The following is a 15978-nucleotide window of genomic DNA, read 5'->3' as shown; positions in this document are numbered from 1 at the left end:
CTGAGTGGCCAGAGATGTTGTACAGTTATCACAAGAATTTTAAAAGACATTCCCTTACTGGCAAGGTACTTCCTGACTTCAGGGACAAAGCGTCAATGGGACCAATCCAGAAAAAGGATTCTCATTGTCCATGCCTTCTTGTTGTCTTGCCTTCTTCTTTTGGCCTTCTTTTTCCTTCAAGGTTTGAGGTTAGCAGCTTTATAGATAAGGGCAGTTCTGATGATAAACCCGACTGCATTTGCACAAAACAATAGAGTTAGCATGTCCCTTCCTGCCTTAAATCCTGGTGTTCACTTTTTCTTACTAATAAATGTCCTCTGTAGCAGTTTTTTTTTTTTCTGGAATAGGACACTCTCATCTGCATTAAAACTCTGTTCAGGCAGATATTGTTTCTACTCAATTTTTTTCTTTTTTCTGTTTTTTTTTTTTTTTTCTTTGAGAGAGAGAGAGAAGGTCTCACTTTGTCACCCAGGCTGGGCTGGAGTACAGTGGCATGGTCACGACTCACAATAGCCTCGACCTCCTAGGCTCAAGTGATCCTCCTGCCTCACCTCCCCAAGTAGCTGGGACTACAGGCACATACCATCGTGCCCAGCTAATTTCTGTATTTTTGGTTGAGACGGGGTTTCACCATGTTGTTCAGGCTGGTCTCGAACTCCTGAGCTCAAGCAGTCTGCCTACCTCAGCCTTTCAAAGTGCTAGGATTACAGACTGTCATGCCTGGCCAATTATTATTTTTTTTTTCAAGCAGCATACATGGAAACTAATTATTTTCTTAATGGCATCTGGGAACTCATCTGCTGCCTCTTTGCTGACAAAAGCTGCAGCTTCTCTTGTGACATTTTTGAGGCCAAACCTCTTCCTGAAAGTATCAAACCATCCTTTACTGCCATTAAATTTTCCAGGTTTAGATCCTTTGCCTTCCTTTTGCTTTAAGTTGTCATATATGGACTTCACTTTTTCTCAAATCATGTTAGAGTCTGTATGTATGCTTTCTTGTAACAGCCATGCACCCACAAAAATTGCATTTTGATACAAGATTAAAAGGTATTCGCAAAAAGTACAAGGTTTTTGTGTCTGCTGGTGTATCTGCAGCAATGGCTTCATGATTTTCCTTTTCTTTTTTTATAATTGCCCTTAAGTTTGATTCATTTATCTTGAAATGCTAAGCAACCACAGCTGTAGACCTCAATCTGTGGTTCATATCAAGCAATTCAACTTTATCTTGTAGTGTTATGACTTTCTTGTACTTGAGAGTACTTCCAGCATCACTGGTGGCACTTTGAATGAGTCTCACAATGTATTCAAGGTTTACAGTATTGCATAAAACATGATGGAAAATACACAAGAACCATGAAAGATTACTTCCTACTCTTATATGCAATTTAGTGGAGAGAACTGCTCAAACAGCATTTTAAGTGGATAGTAACAACACTAGAGCTAACTGCAATATCAACAGAGGGTGGCTATAAAACTGTTACAGTAATACAGTATTACACTTAAATTTATTGTTATGATTTAGTACTATTAGGTTGGCAAAAACTGCAATTACATTTGCACCAACCTAATACATCTTTCCATTTCTTTATATTTCTCTTGACTGTGAATGGCACTATGTATGTTTTTGTTTTGTGTGTAAATTTTGATAAATTTTAACTTTTTATAATAGATTTCTGTATATTTTGTGGTAGTAAATGATAAAATAGTCTAGTATTTACATAGATTTTATGCATTCATATCTTTAAAATATACTTTAAAATTTTTAGTATTTTTAGGCTATGTGGTTCATCTGCAAGTTTTTTCAAATTGTCTCAAATCTCCAAAATTTTCAATGTATTTATTGAAAAAAATCCACATGTAAGTGGACTATTACAGTTAAACGATTTTGTTCAAGGGTCAACTGTAATTCCAAATAAATTCCAAATTCAACAGGTCACCAGTTGTAATATTACATTGTTCATTATTTATCTCTGATCACAAAGTATCTGAGGCAAATATCATGCTAGATTTCTACTGCTTGCAAAGATAAAAACTCAGTGCTCTGGATGTTAAATTTTATGATATATGTGTCATTTTTGCTTAGGTAAATATGCTGAAGATATATTTGGAGAATTATTCAATGAAGCACATAGTTTTTCCTTCAGAGTCAATTCATTGCAAGAACGTGTGGACCGTTTATCTGTTAGTGTTACACAGCTTGATCCAAAGGAAGAAGAATGTAAGCTTATTAATATTGTATTTTCTTCTACGTATATATTTTAAGTTAGATGAGATGAATGATATACTTAACAGTATTAATCATGAATTTATTACAGATCATACCCATGTCCTTTGGTGTACATATTGTAATAAATCAGTGAATTATCTAAAAATGCCATCAGTATGATTCTCCTGGCTTTTCTTTTCTACTCTGTTTTAAATCTCTTCTTTTTGTACACTAAACAGCTCCTAATTTTTTTGCATAAAGAAGTCATTTTAACCAGACATTTTCCTCCATTCTCTTCATTATCTTTCTCTTTTCATTTCTCCCTTATAATTTATTTGTATACTTTTGTCTTAGAAATAAAAATTATTAGAAAATTACCTGAAATCTTTAGGTTGATTCTACAAGAATGTAACTGGTTTTTTTTTTGTTTGTTTTTTTTTTGAGACAGACACTCTGTCACTAGGCTGGAGTGCAGTGGCGCAATCTCGGCTCACTGCAACCTCCACCTCCCAGGTTCAAGCAATTCTCCTGCCTCAGCCTCCTGAGTAGCTGGGATTACAGGTGTCTGCCACCACGCCTGGCTAATTTTTTTATTTTTAGTAGAGATGGGGTTTCACCATGTTGGTCCGGCTGGTCTCGCACTCCTGACCTTGTGATCTGCCCACCTTGGCCTCCCAAAGTGTTGGGATTATAGGCATGAGCCACTACACCTGGCCATGTAACTGCTTTTAATATGCTTTTGTATGTGCATATTGCTAAAGTCTTGTTAGTTATTTAACTGAATGCAACTTCCTACTTTAAATGAACATTTCAAAAACAAATTGCCAGTATGTAGGGTGTAAACATTCTATACCAAGATATTAAATCAGGAATAATCAGATAGGCTAAAATAATTGTAGAAACTTCAGTGGTAAAATCATGTTTTATGCCTTGATAGAATACATTGAATGCCAATGTTTCCCAAATGCATCTTTTTGTTTGTTTCACAAAAAGAAATGCAATACTAAGAACATAATTTGCACTTACCTACCACAGAGAATTGTTTAATGGAATTTCTTACACTCTCTTCAAAATATTTTTGTTGCATTAAATAGTATAAACACAAATTATATAATAGATCTAATTTTTAGTATAAATGCAAATTATATAATAGATCTAAACTTTAACAATAAAAATACTAAAGGATGTCAGTGGAAAGAACAAAAATATAATGTAATGATAGATGTCTTAGTGATGGAACCAGCTACTTTTGAAATAATCCAATGTGTAAATAAGGAGAGGCAAATACTTGGCATACTAGATTTGTACCACTTGTAAAATGTAAACTCAGAGCTCTGGATACAAGAAGAAAAGGAAATAATACTTAAAAAATAGCTTTATTAAGATATATTTCACAACCTACGTATACCTTGCAGTTCACCCATTTAAAGTTGAAGTGTACAATTCAGTGTTTTTTAGTATATTCAAGTTATGCAACCGTCACCACAATCAATTTTAGAGTATTTGTATCACTCCAGAAAGAAGCCCTGTACTCATTAGCAGTCACTCTGTTTCCCCTTCAGCTCAACCCCTAGCAATCACTGATCTTTCTGTCTGTATGGATTTGCCTGTATGGATTTGTCTGTATGGATCTGTCTGTATGGATATTTCATATGAATGAATAGTACAGTATGTGGTCTTTTGTGACTGGCTTCTTTTAGCATAATGTTTTCAAGGTTCATTCATATAACATGTATTTATATCTCCCTGATGGCTAATGATGTTGAGTATGTTTTCATGTGCTTACAGGCCATTTGAATATCTCCTTTGGAGAAATGTCTATTTAGTTCCTTAGCCCATTTATAATTTGTATTATTCGTGTTTTTATTTTTGACTTGTTGGAATTCTGTGTATATTCTGGATCTAAATCCTTTATCAAATATATGATTTGCAAATATTTTCTCCCATTCTTTAGGTTGTCTTTCTTGGTGGTATCCTTTGAAACATGTGCATGTATCAATACATTAATTACACCTCATGGAATTCTTGAAATAAAATCATTGTTAGTGGTGAAAAAATATTTTATGGTCATGCTTTCAAATACATAATTTATAGCCAAAATTTGTTTTTCAGATAACTCAACTGTTTATCACTTAAATATAAATTTATGCCATCAAATAATAGAGAAATACACAGGCAGTTCTCATATGTAACAGAAATAAAAATCAACATTTAGTTTCAAAATATTGTTACATTTTAACAAATGTCTTAGAGCCACCATTAAACTTGAAAGTGAAAATACAGATAACAGTAAATAAATTAAGATGTTTGTGTTAAAAAACAAATTTTAATATGTCAACAGCTATACTGTCAGAATTATACCTAGTTTCCTTTAAAATTTTGTGGAGCAGTGGGGGAAGAATTCAGAATCTAAAAGCTGAACTACTTAATTTGAAATTGTTTTGGAGAGGTTGTATTGAAGGAGTTTTCAGTTATTTAACCTAGGTTTTTTAATTCAGTGGGAATTAAAAAAAAAACATCATGTGTACAGTACTAAATAGCACAGTGTGGTATCAGTTTTTTTAACTGTTTTGTAGTAACTAAAAACTATCAATTTTGAAAATATTTTTTAAATGAATTTTAAACAAAGACTTGTACAATTATATTTAAGTCAATTATGTTTATAAGCATTATGCTAATTTATTGCTTTATAATTCTATTTTATTAATATCAGATGTTATTGTTGGCAAGTGGAAGGAGCTTCACCACAATAGTCTGTTAATAATAAGACAAACGATAAATGAGAGGAGTTGAAGATAGAAAAGTACATCATGCTTATTAGTTTACATGTTTCTTACATCCTTTACCAAGGAAGTTTGGCGAGATTAAACACTAGGTTTCATCTTAATTACATACTTATTGATTAATAAGTGGGGCAGGAGAGTGGCAAGAATTGATCCACTTTGACTGCAGAAAACACAATCCACTTCTGGCAGGAGCCTGAGAACAGCGTGTGGTATTGTGGCAAAAAGATTAGCCTCAAAGGTAGACAGATCTGACTTTTCTGTTCTGGCTCTGCTGTTTATTAACTGTTTAACCTCAGGTCAGTTATATACTATTTCCTAGCCTTAGCTTTCTTATATTTCACAATGGAGTAATAATTCCTGTCTTACTGAATTGTAAAGATTAAATGAAATGAAATTTAGTGAAACCATCTAGCACATATAGTATGTACTCATTAAATACTGTATCTCCAGTGCCACTTTTTAGTGATAGTGGGGAAAAACTTTTTGCTTCTCTGAATTTTAATTTAGTATTTATAAGTGTGTTACAGGTCATGCAGCAGTGGAATTGCTAGAAATGCAATTATGGTGCCACCATTGCAGACCCAGCCTATTGTACCTTCTGTGCCATTGGTCCCATGTTCATGTTGAGTGAATTTACTTGAGGGGATGACAGGAATATTATTTTAAGGAGAAGGATAACTTAAGAATTGTTGGCTGGACGTGGTGGCTCACACCTGTAATCCCATCACTTTGGGAGGCTGAGGTGGGCAGATCATGAGGTCAGGAGTTCAAGACCAGCCTGGCCAACATAGTGAAACCTCATCTCTACTAAAAATTAAAAAAAAAAAAAAAATTAGTCGGCCATGGTGGCAGGTGCCTGTAGTCCCAGCTACTTGGGAAGCTGAGGCAGGAGAATTGCTTGAACCCGGGACGAAGAGGTTGCAGTGAGCCGAGATCGTGCCACTGCACTCCAGCCTGGGTGACACAGCGAGACTCTGTCTCAAAAAAAAAAAAAAAAAGAATTGTTAGGATTGTTACACTGACCTTGCTATGTTACAGGGCATTTGTCTGTATACTTAAGGCCATATTAAATATCAAGAAATTACCTTATTTTTTAATATCGGGATATCACTGTAAGAATTAAGAATGCAGCATTTTTGTATATTTTTTATTTTAACATGCTGCACAGTTCAAAATAAATGAAGTTGTTTTTAAATCATGTATGTGATGGGGCTGTGCTAGTGACTGGGAATACTAATGTACAAGATAGTCTGAGTCTTCAAGAGCTTATAGTTAGGTAGAAATCCTTATAGTACAGATAAAAGATAAGTGAAAAAGAGAATAATATAGATCACCTAATACTTAAAAGTATTTACTTTACAGTAAAGTTTGTTTTAACTTGAGAGTACACATACAATATTTATAGTATATGTAGCATAGAGGTTAACAGCGTGTTTAGCCCACAATGCCACTAATAAGTAATTCCTTTCAGAGTTACTGGTGTAAGCTAACAAAAGGAATAAAGGGAGATGGAAAAGAAGATTATAGGAGAAGAGAACCTAAGTTGGTGGGGGCCCATGATGGCAGGTAGAAGAAAGAAAAAGGTGTATTTGGTTGAAATGTAGATATGTTTCAGGTGTCATTAGGGCCCTCTGAGCCTTCAAAATCAAAGGTTAATTAAAACCTATCTGATTGGGAAAATTAGGCACAGAATGATATGGGAAAATTAGGCACAGAATGATATGGGTAAATATAATGATAGAACATTTAAAATATGGTTTCTGATTCATAAGCCACTAAGGTCACAACCTCTTGAGCCATGCTGACTTTTAGACAAATAAAGTATGTGAATTTGCCCTTATGTTAAATCATCTTAGTAAAATAAAATAAAATGAATTCTTGATTTTTGTTTTAGTGTCTTTGCAAGATATAACAATGAGGAAAGCTTTCCGAAGTTCTACAATTCAAGACCAGCAGCTTTTCGATCGCAAGACTTTGCCTATTCCACTACAGGAGACATACGATGTTTGTGAACAGCCTCCACCTCTCAATATACTCACTCCTTATAGGTAGGTAGGTTAATAAATAGTAGCCCTATTATTTATCTCAGACTTCAGATTGAAATGCTAAATCCCCAAACATTCTTTATTTCGTTGGGGTTCTAGCCAACACAGAGAGCCCTCTCTGTCCACCACCTTTGGAAAACCTTTGCTTTTATTCACTGGATGAATTCTTAAGATTGTGGCATACAAAAGACAAGACCTATTTAAAAGAGTTGTTTTTACAAGTTAAGAAAAGCCACTGGTAAACTTATTAATGTAAAGAGATAAGGAGTTATTATTGTCCTTTTAATTTAATTTTTAATCAAATGGAAAAAGCTCAAAATTCTGTCCTACTAACAAAATAAACATTATAATTTTTGCTTGTTTTGTCTACTCTTTTTTTTTTTTTTTTTTGAGGCGGAGTCTCACTTTGTCACCCAGGCTTACTGCAAGCTCTGCCTCCCAGGTTCATGTCATTTTCCTGCCTCAGCCTACCGAGTAGCTGGGACTACAGGCGCCTGCCACCAAGCCCGGCTAAATTTTTATATTTTTAGTAGAGACGGGGTTTCACTGTTAGCCAGGATGGTCTCGATCTGACCTCGTGATCCACCCGCCTTGGCCTCTCAAAGTGCTGGGATTACAGGCGTGAGCCACTGCGCCCGGCCTGTTTCGTCTACTCTTGATTTGATTTGTATACATTAACTTCTTACATAATGAATAGGTAGTACCTTTTTAAAATGCTTTTTACCACTTAGAATAAAATCTGGAATTATTTAGCCTTTCTTTGAAGTTCTTTCACATGGTTTGTTAAATGGGTAATTTAAGATGTACAACACAACCTGAATAAAATAGTATTCACGGAGTTATTTGAAATTGTAAGTCAGTGTGCAGATAATTAGATATAAATGTGACTGTTAGAATGACTATTACGTGATATCTTTTGGATTTAGTAAGATAATAAATAAATCATAGTATTGGCAGAAACTGCAAAATTTCTGTCTTCTAGATGATGTTACTGTCTTTTCAGGCTTTTATCTTTGGCAGAGCTATTTGTAATTATTGGAATTGCCCAAAGGACTTTTTAGAAAATTTGGGATTCAGCAGAAATTAGGGATGAAAATTGCCCAGCTATACTTTAAATTGTTAGTACTAACTTGGAAAAGCATCTGCTTTACCACTTTTCTTTGTTTCCTCATATTTGTGAGAAATTTTCTATTGGTGCAATATTCAGTTTTATTTTGGCACTATTTTAACATGCTGTATTTTATTAATGTAAGAGGATAAACATTTTAGTGAAATTATTTCTATTCTGATTGCCTAAGTCTTACTAATGTGTGTTTTAATTGATATTTTATATTTCAGAGATGATGGTAAAGAAGGTCTGAAGTTTTATACCAATCCTTCATATTTCTTTGATCTATGGAAAGAAAAAATGTTGCAAGATACAGAGGATAAGAGGAAGGAAAAGAGGAAGCAGAAGGTATTACAAGAGATTAAAAAATTGAGGTTAATTTTTGTATATTTGTGTTTTGTTGCATATATTGAACTTCATTAATCTTGTATTTTGACAGTTTTATTTTATTGGGTCCATATAGTTAAATACTGAAGTCTTTATAACTCCACAGAAAGAACACAGTCTGATGGGGAGCAGATGAGCAGTTAGATTATTAGAGTATGGCATAATAAGTGCCATAGCAGAGGTATGCATAAAGGGTTTAGATAACACAAAATAGCATCTGCTTTAGCTAGCAGGCAGGGTAAACCCTTCCCACAAAGCTTATAATGAATCTTGAAGAACAGATAGGAGTTAGGTGTACCAAGGAAGAGAGGAACATTTTGGTAAGGAGCAATGGAATCTTGTACAGATATTGGTAACGAAGATTAAGCTAGTATTTTGTTGCTACAGAGCACATCCTAAACATTTCTCTCCTAAATGTTTTGGAGAGGTTATTATATTCACATGAAATTTCTGTTATTGTCATTTTCCACTTTCTAATAAAATTCACTTGTATCTGCTTTATATTTCATGTTAATGATAACTGAAAACACAGAAGGATGAAGCAAAGTTAGATTTAGGTTGAATTATGAAGGAGGCAAATTCTGTCTTTATCATCTTTCTGGTTCTCCTGTAGCTATCTCTGCTTTCCCTAATCCCTGTATAATGCCATTGTATTGTCTTCTTTGCTAGATGGTAACCCAGTGTTCTAGCTAACATTTGCAAACTGGTGACTGGCAAGCCAGATTATGCCTGTAGGGAGTGTTTTGTTTGCCAAACACAGAAGTTTTTAAATTTTGGAACTAGAGTGCCTGAGATGGACATATCTGTCTAGCTCACCTCATGCCCCATCTTACACCCGACTGGCTTCATTCATGTATGTTATCCGCTTGGCCGCTTTGGGCGTTTGAATTTGTTAACACTTACTCTAGCCCTTTCTGTACTTTCTCCCCCAGTTTTGAATCACTTTTTGTTTTATTGTTTAAAGACAATGTTTTCTGTTGAGTGATATAGTTATTATCGGTTAATTAGATAATTGGATTTTTTTCTAATGTGTTGGCTAGCTAATCAGTTACTTCCCAGATAACATAACCTTAGTAAATTGTTACGTTTTGATTAGAGGCAGACAATGCCATTCATCGTAGAAATTTCAAACTAATGCCTGTGGAGCAAGGGTTCATGAGTCTTTTTTCATCTGAAAGACTTTCTGACCTCAAATTGTATTCTTTAGGCATACTATTTTGTGTCTGGTGCATCAGTTCAAATTAGGGGTTAAACAAAACATGGCAGGAAACTGGGATTACAGCAGACTGGCTAAGATTTAACTGAATGTACAAGTAAACCATTTCTGTGTTACTTTTACTATATTATGATGACATTGTCTTTTTCAGTGTTGATGTTAGAGTTTAATTTGATTGTTATAACCTCTTTTTTAAAAATTAGCGCTTAAGCATTTGACTTTGTTTCAATACATCTGTTATAGCAGAAAAATCTAGATCGTCCTCATGAACCAGAAAAAGTGCCAAGAGCACCTCATGACAGGCGGCGAGAATGGCAGAAGCTGGCCCAAGGTCCAGAGCTGGCTGAAGATGATGCTAATCTCTTACATAAGCATATTGAAGTTGCTAATGGCCCAGCCTCTCATTTTGAAACAAGGTTTCTTTACTTTTGTTTTTTTTTTTAAATGATAAAACATTGGCTTTATTTGTAGTATCTGTACTTCTAAGTCTTGAGTCCTAAACTGTTGAACAGGCAGACCCTGTTATAAATATAGAGATTATTTCAAAATCCTGACCACTGTGAGCCTACTAAAGTCAGGCCTTGAGCAGGTCACTTTCATACCTGGACCTTAGTTTTGTCATCTTAGAAAGAAGTGGTTGGAGTGGCTGATCTTTAGGGTTTTAGCTTTAGTGTGACGTCTCAATAGCCTCTCGATATTTCAGGCACAGTCTGCTAGAATTTTGTAATAAAAGTTTAGGGTCTGGGGTTTTTTTTGAAATACTGTTGATTTATTGCATATAAAATAGGAGTGAAGAAGGGGTTCTGTTTTGTTCCTTTTACTTTCCCCTGACTTCCTTTCTTTGCCACATTGCCCACCTCAGATATATTAGGACTTTCAAACAAAAGTATTGATCCCTTTTGTAGAAAAGATTTTTTCCTTTCTTAGTGGCCAGGGGCCCTAACTAAATAACATACTACCAGCAAACACATTAAACTGGCGTCTGTCTATGAAGACATTTATTTGGGTATAGTCATACGTTTGTTTGTTTGTTTGTTTGTTTGTTTGTTTTGAGACAGAATCTTGCTCTATCGCCCAGGGTGGAGTGCAGTGGTGTGCTCTCAGCTCACTGCAACCTCTGCCTCCTGGGTTCAAGCGATTCTCCCACCTCAGCCTCCCAAGTAGCTGGGATTACAGGCACACGTCACCACGCCCAGCTAATTTTTGTATTTTTAGTAGAGATGGGGTCTCACCATGTTGGCTGGGCCGATCTTGAATTCATGACCTCAAGTGATCTTCCTGTCTCAGCCTCCCAAAGTGCTGGGATTGCATGTGTGAGCCACTGTGCCCAGCCTAGTCATATGATTTTTTAATGGAAAAGAGCTTAAGGTTTTCTTTTAAGTAATATACATATAAATGATTGGGCCATAAGTGTGCAACATCTTGACCTATTTTAGGAGAAATATACATCTGAGAGATACTATTTATCTGTATTACTGAAAGAATTGACATTAAAAAATTAATAAACTTTAGACATTTATTTCTACTACAGTTGAGTAATTAAGGTACTTATCTGACTCACTAAATACAATAATTTCTGACTTGCTGTGTGCACATCTGTTAAATCCAACTTTGTCCCAAAAATGTACTAGCAAATATTTATAAATCTTAACATGTTCGAGTTATCTAAAATTTTGCTTACATCTAAGTCACATGTTGCTATGTTACTCAGCTATTTTCTGAGTACCCTTGCACCTTTGAAAACAGCAGAAGGACAGAAACAATATAGCTAGCCACCTCTGTGCTGCTAGTATCTGGGAGGCCTTTCTCTCTGGTGCAAGACTTTTAGAAGTCATTTAAGTTTAAGAGCACACCGAGATATACTAGTAGTAGAAAACTCATTTTCCTATTCTACCTTTCTGTCATTGGCATCTTCTTGTAAAGAACTAAATAGAGGCAGATAGCTTTCCACACAATTTGCTAAAAGTTAATTATTTTCTTGTTTATTAAATTATGTACGTAATGCTTTTCATCCTGTGAGTTGAATTAGTATTCTGTTATAAAATAATAAAATAACTGATGGTCATCATAGTAGATCTCTAAATCAACAAGTAAGGGTTATATTGTGAGCAGCATTCTTTGTTTTAAAAGCAGGATTAATATAATACATTTCTGAAAGTTTCTTAAAAATAGTTAAAATATTGGCATTGAAAGGATAAACTTTAAATATTTAATATCTCATGTAGAACCCTTTCCTCCCAATAATTCAAGAATAATTCACTGATACTATATATTTCTTTTAGACCTCAGACATACGTGGATCATATGGATGGATCTTACTCACTTTCTGCCTTGCCATTTAGTCAGATGAGTGAGCTTCTGACTAGAGCTGAGGAAAGGGTATTAGTCAGACCACATGAACCACCTCCGCCTCCACCAATGCATGGAGCAGGAGATGCAAAACCGATACCCACCTGTATCAGGTATGTTGGAACAAGCATATGATGTTTTATCTTAGGAGTCAGTAAGCTTTTTCTTTCAAGGACGATATAGTAAGTATTTTTGGCTTTCGGGCCTTACAGTTTTTGTCACAAGTACTCAATTCTGCCATTGTTGCATGAAAGCCACCATAGACTATACATAAACAAATGAATGTGTCTGTGTTGAAATAAACTCTATTTATAAAAACAGGGAGCAGGTCAGATTTGGTCTGTGGGACATTATTTGTAATCTTCTGGTTAGAGCTGACACACTCTCCTAGGAAAATTTAGCTAATAAGAATTTAAAGATTAAAGCCTGTTTCATTTTATTATAGTGTTGTTATCAAGCATATCATGTGCAGTGTATTAAGAAAAATTAAGGATTTTTTTGGAATGTGGGTAACAGTCTAAGAAATGGGAACCAAAGATGTGATTATTAATACTAATTTGGTATTAAGGAAAATACTTAAAGAATTTCAGAGAGGATTGGCAGTTGCTTATAATAATCTTTCAGTAAAGCTATTTTGAAGTTTAATCTTGTCAGTTATTATCCAAATGATAAATTTCTAATAGAGAAATATTAGGGAAATTTTCTAATAGAGATATAGAGATCAGCTTTACAATTTTCAGTTAAAAATCCAATTTTCTATCACTGACTCATTTGGTGTTCCATCCTCAGGAAAAGAGAGAGCTGTAAATTTCTTTTTGTGGTTTGTAATTAGCTGTCATTGATTTAACTGAAATAGCATATGATGAGACTTAATAGTTTCAGTATAAATATAGCATTGTATTGGCCACATTTATTGCTACAAAATTGCATTATGATCAATGTTGAGTCATTACAGAGACTCCTGTCAGTATAGAATTGAGCATTTTATTTATTAAAGTAAGCATAAAATATCTGAGTGGATGCCAAAGTTGCATGAGAGAATGAGACTATTTAGACTATTACAAACCAAAGCACCACTCATTAATTTTTTTATTGATGTGCTTTTAGTTCTTTTTTTTTCTAAATACTGTTGAAGATGTTAAATTTCTATAGGAGCATGTTAATGGATCTATTTTGATATAATTACTGATAGTTGTTTATAGTTTGTGTGGTTAGATTTTCTCTTTAGGTTTTTCTCTTTTAATAACTTGCTAGAATCTCTTTGTCATTTCAGTTCTGCTACAGGTTTGATAGAAAATCGCCCTCAGTCACCAGCTACAGGCAGAACACCTGTGTTTGTGAGCCCCACTCCCCCACCTCCTCCACCACCTCTTCCATCTGCCTTGTCAACTTCCTCATTAAGAGCTTCAATGACTTCAACTCCTCCCCCTCCAGTACCTCCCCCACCTCCACCTCCAGCCACTGCTTTGCAAGCTCCAGCAGTACCACCACCTCCAGCTCCTCTTCAGATTGCCCCTGGAGTTCTTCACCCAGCTCCTCCTCCAATTGCACCTCCTCTAGTACAGCCCTCTCCACCAGTAGCTAGAGCTGCCCCAGTATGTGAGACTGTACCAGTTCATCCACTCCCACAAGGTGAAGTTCAGGGGCTGCCTCCACCCCCACCACCGCCTCCTCTGCCTCCACCTGGCATTCGACCATCATCACCTGTCACAGTTACAGCTCTTGCTCATCCTCCCTCTGGGCTACATCCAACTCCATCTACTGCCCCAGGTCCCCATGTTCCATTAATGCCTCCATCTCCTCCATCACAAGTTATACCTGCTTCGGAGCCAAAGCGCCATCCATCAACCCTACCTGTAATCAGTGATGCCAGGAGTGTGCTACTGGAAGCAATACGAAAAGGTAATTTTCTCAGCTCCATGAAAAGCATTGCTATAGTAGCATTGGAAACTTTCTAAATATTTAAGACAAAAATGTGTTCCTTATCTATAAAATTTTAGGTGATCATGTTTGTGTACAAATGGCCTTTAGAAAGTAAAGCTATATCCAACTTATATTTAAAATTATTTTCCAGAAAATATATCACATTTGACCATTTTATTTTCATGCTTTGTAGGTATACTTAAAATTTTTATTGAGTGAATGAGAAATTTAATATATCAGACTTAAATGTTATAGAACATTTAATTAAAACCCTTTATATTATGCTTAATGTGTATATTAACTCCTTTAAAAATGGTATTTTCTTCAATGTTAAGGCTGTTCATTTTGGGTATCCATGACACTTGCTCTACCAGATGCCTTTAGAGGAGTGAGTTTCCTCCCTTAGTAACAAAGGAAAGACTTCTCATATTCATTCATTTATTGTCATTATTTCCTAAGCAATGACTATAGGCCAGGCACTGAGCATATAGAATGAATAATAGTGCCTTTCCCTCAAATACAATGGATAATGAAGCCACAGAAAATATATTCAACAATGTTTAATTTATTTGACCATTGAGGTGATAGAAGAAATGTACCACCTCATTAATTTTTTAGGGGGTGGTGAGCAGGGAGGTATAGTAGACCATGATGGATAAATAAACTGTAGATACCTACTGGGATATCTGGTAAGTTTTACCAACTAATAACACAGATAACATAAAGATTTAATGCCTCTCTCAGTATGATTTCTTCACATTCTTTTCTGATCTTTTTATTTTCCTATAAGTATTTCTCATGTGTATTTGATTTTATTCCAGAAATATTAATAATATCTAGTATCTCGTATTTTGATTTAAATGAATGGTTTGGATTCACTGTATCAGGTATTCAGCTACGCAAAGTAGAAGAGCAGCGTGAACAGGAAGCTAAGCATGAACGCATTGAAAACGATGTTGCCACCATCCTGTCTCGCCGTATTGCTGTTGAATATAGTGATTCGGAAGATGATTCAGAATTTGATGAAGTAGATTGGTTGGAGTAAGAAAAATGCATTGATAAATATTACAAAACTGAATGCAGATGTCCTTTGTGGTGCTTGTTCCTTGAAAATGTTTGGTCATTCTAGTGTTTTGCTTTCTTTTCCTTATAATAAATGACCGTTTTCCTCCATAACTTTTGATTTCTAAGGAAAATATTAGCATACATTTCAAACTAAATGTTTTACAGTGGCTTATCTTTTTTTTCCCCCTGAAAAGACTAATTTGGTCAAATAAACCACTAAGTATTAAGCATGGACAGCTGTTGTTAGAGTAGCAGATTCAGTTTTTTGATATATCTTAATTGTGTACTTTGTGAATTTTAATTTAAAGAAAGCAACTGAAATTGAAATCTTGAGGGCAGCTGTATCTACTAATGAGCCTTATTCCATTTCCTGATGTTTTAAAAGAAGAAACACTGCCTTGATTATACGAATACACTCAGAAAGTACATTTAGCTTGTAGTGTTGAATTCTCTTAAAGGAATGCTTGAATTTTTTCATTATTGTTTTATTGTTTTTATATACTTGCCTTATTTGAATGTTTAGCAGTATCCCCTTCCCACTTATATATTGTGTGATATGATTTTGCTTGCCTATAGGAGTTAAAAACTTTTCCATGTGAAATACTCTGACTTAAACATACATGTAACTTACATAACTGTTAAGAATAACAGTCTGATTTAATAAATGGTTCACTTTAAAAGTTCATCAGTGTTGCTCTTTGAATAAAATGATTTATCATAATTTATCAAATACTGTATGGTAGGCTTTAAATAGTGAATGAAAATTTGAAAAACACTTAGGCTACATAATTTCCTCTTAATTGCACAGCTTCATATTGTCTACTGTGTAAGGTAGCTTTTATGTCATTTTCCCCCTAAGTTCATAAACTTTGTATTTCTCAACTGCTTGTGGT

The 15978-nt window shown here is 34.8% G+C and overlaps 1 protein-coding gene across 16 annotated transcripts in view; it reads left to right on the top strand.

The window, feature by feature from the left end:
* WASF1 (WASP family member 1) overlaps positions 1-15768 on the top strand; it is an 86747-nt gene extending 70979 nt beyond the window's left edge. For 10 of the 16 annotated variants that reach the window (XM_055114046.2, XM_024929051.4, XM_024929054.4 and 7 more), the window contains 7 exons: positions 2084-2218; positions 6887-7040; positions 8376-8493; positions 9992-10164; positions 12031-12210; positions 13371-13999; positions 14908-15768. In XM_055114046.2, the coding sequence (XP_054970021.1) occupies positions 2084-2218; positions 6887-7040; positions 8376-8493; positions 9992-10164; positions 12031-12210; positions 13371-13999; positions 14908-15065 (1547 nt within the window). In that variant the 3' untranslated portion in view covers positions 15066-15768. The remainder of the gene's footprint in view (positions 1-2083; positions 2219-6886; positions 7041-8375; positions 8494-9991; positions 10165-12030; positions 12211-13370; positions 14000-14907) is intronic. The other 6 variants (XM_055114051.2, XM_055114050.2, XM_008972043.5 and 3 more) reach the window with 1 other exon arrangement.
* Positions 15769-15978: the final 210 nt, after the last annotated feature.

The sequence above is a fragment of the Pan paniscus genome, chromosome 5 (assembly GCF_029289425.2).
Source record: "Pan paniscus chromosome 5, NHGRI_mPanPan1-v2.0_pri, whole genome shotgun sequence".
Classification (NCBI taxonomy): Eukaryota; Metazoa; Chordata; class Mammalia; order Primates; family Hominidae; genus Pan; species Pan paniscus.
The sequence above is the reverse complement of the archived record's forward strand: the minus strand, read 5'-3'. Positions and strand labels throughout refer to the sequence as shown.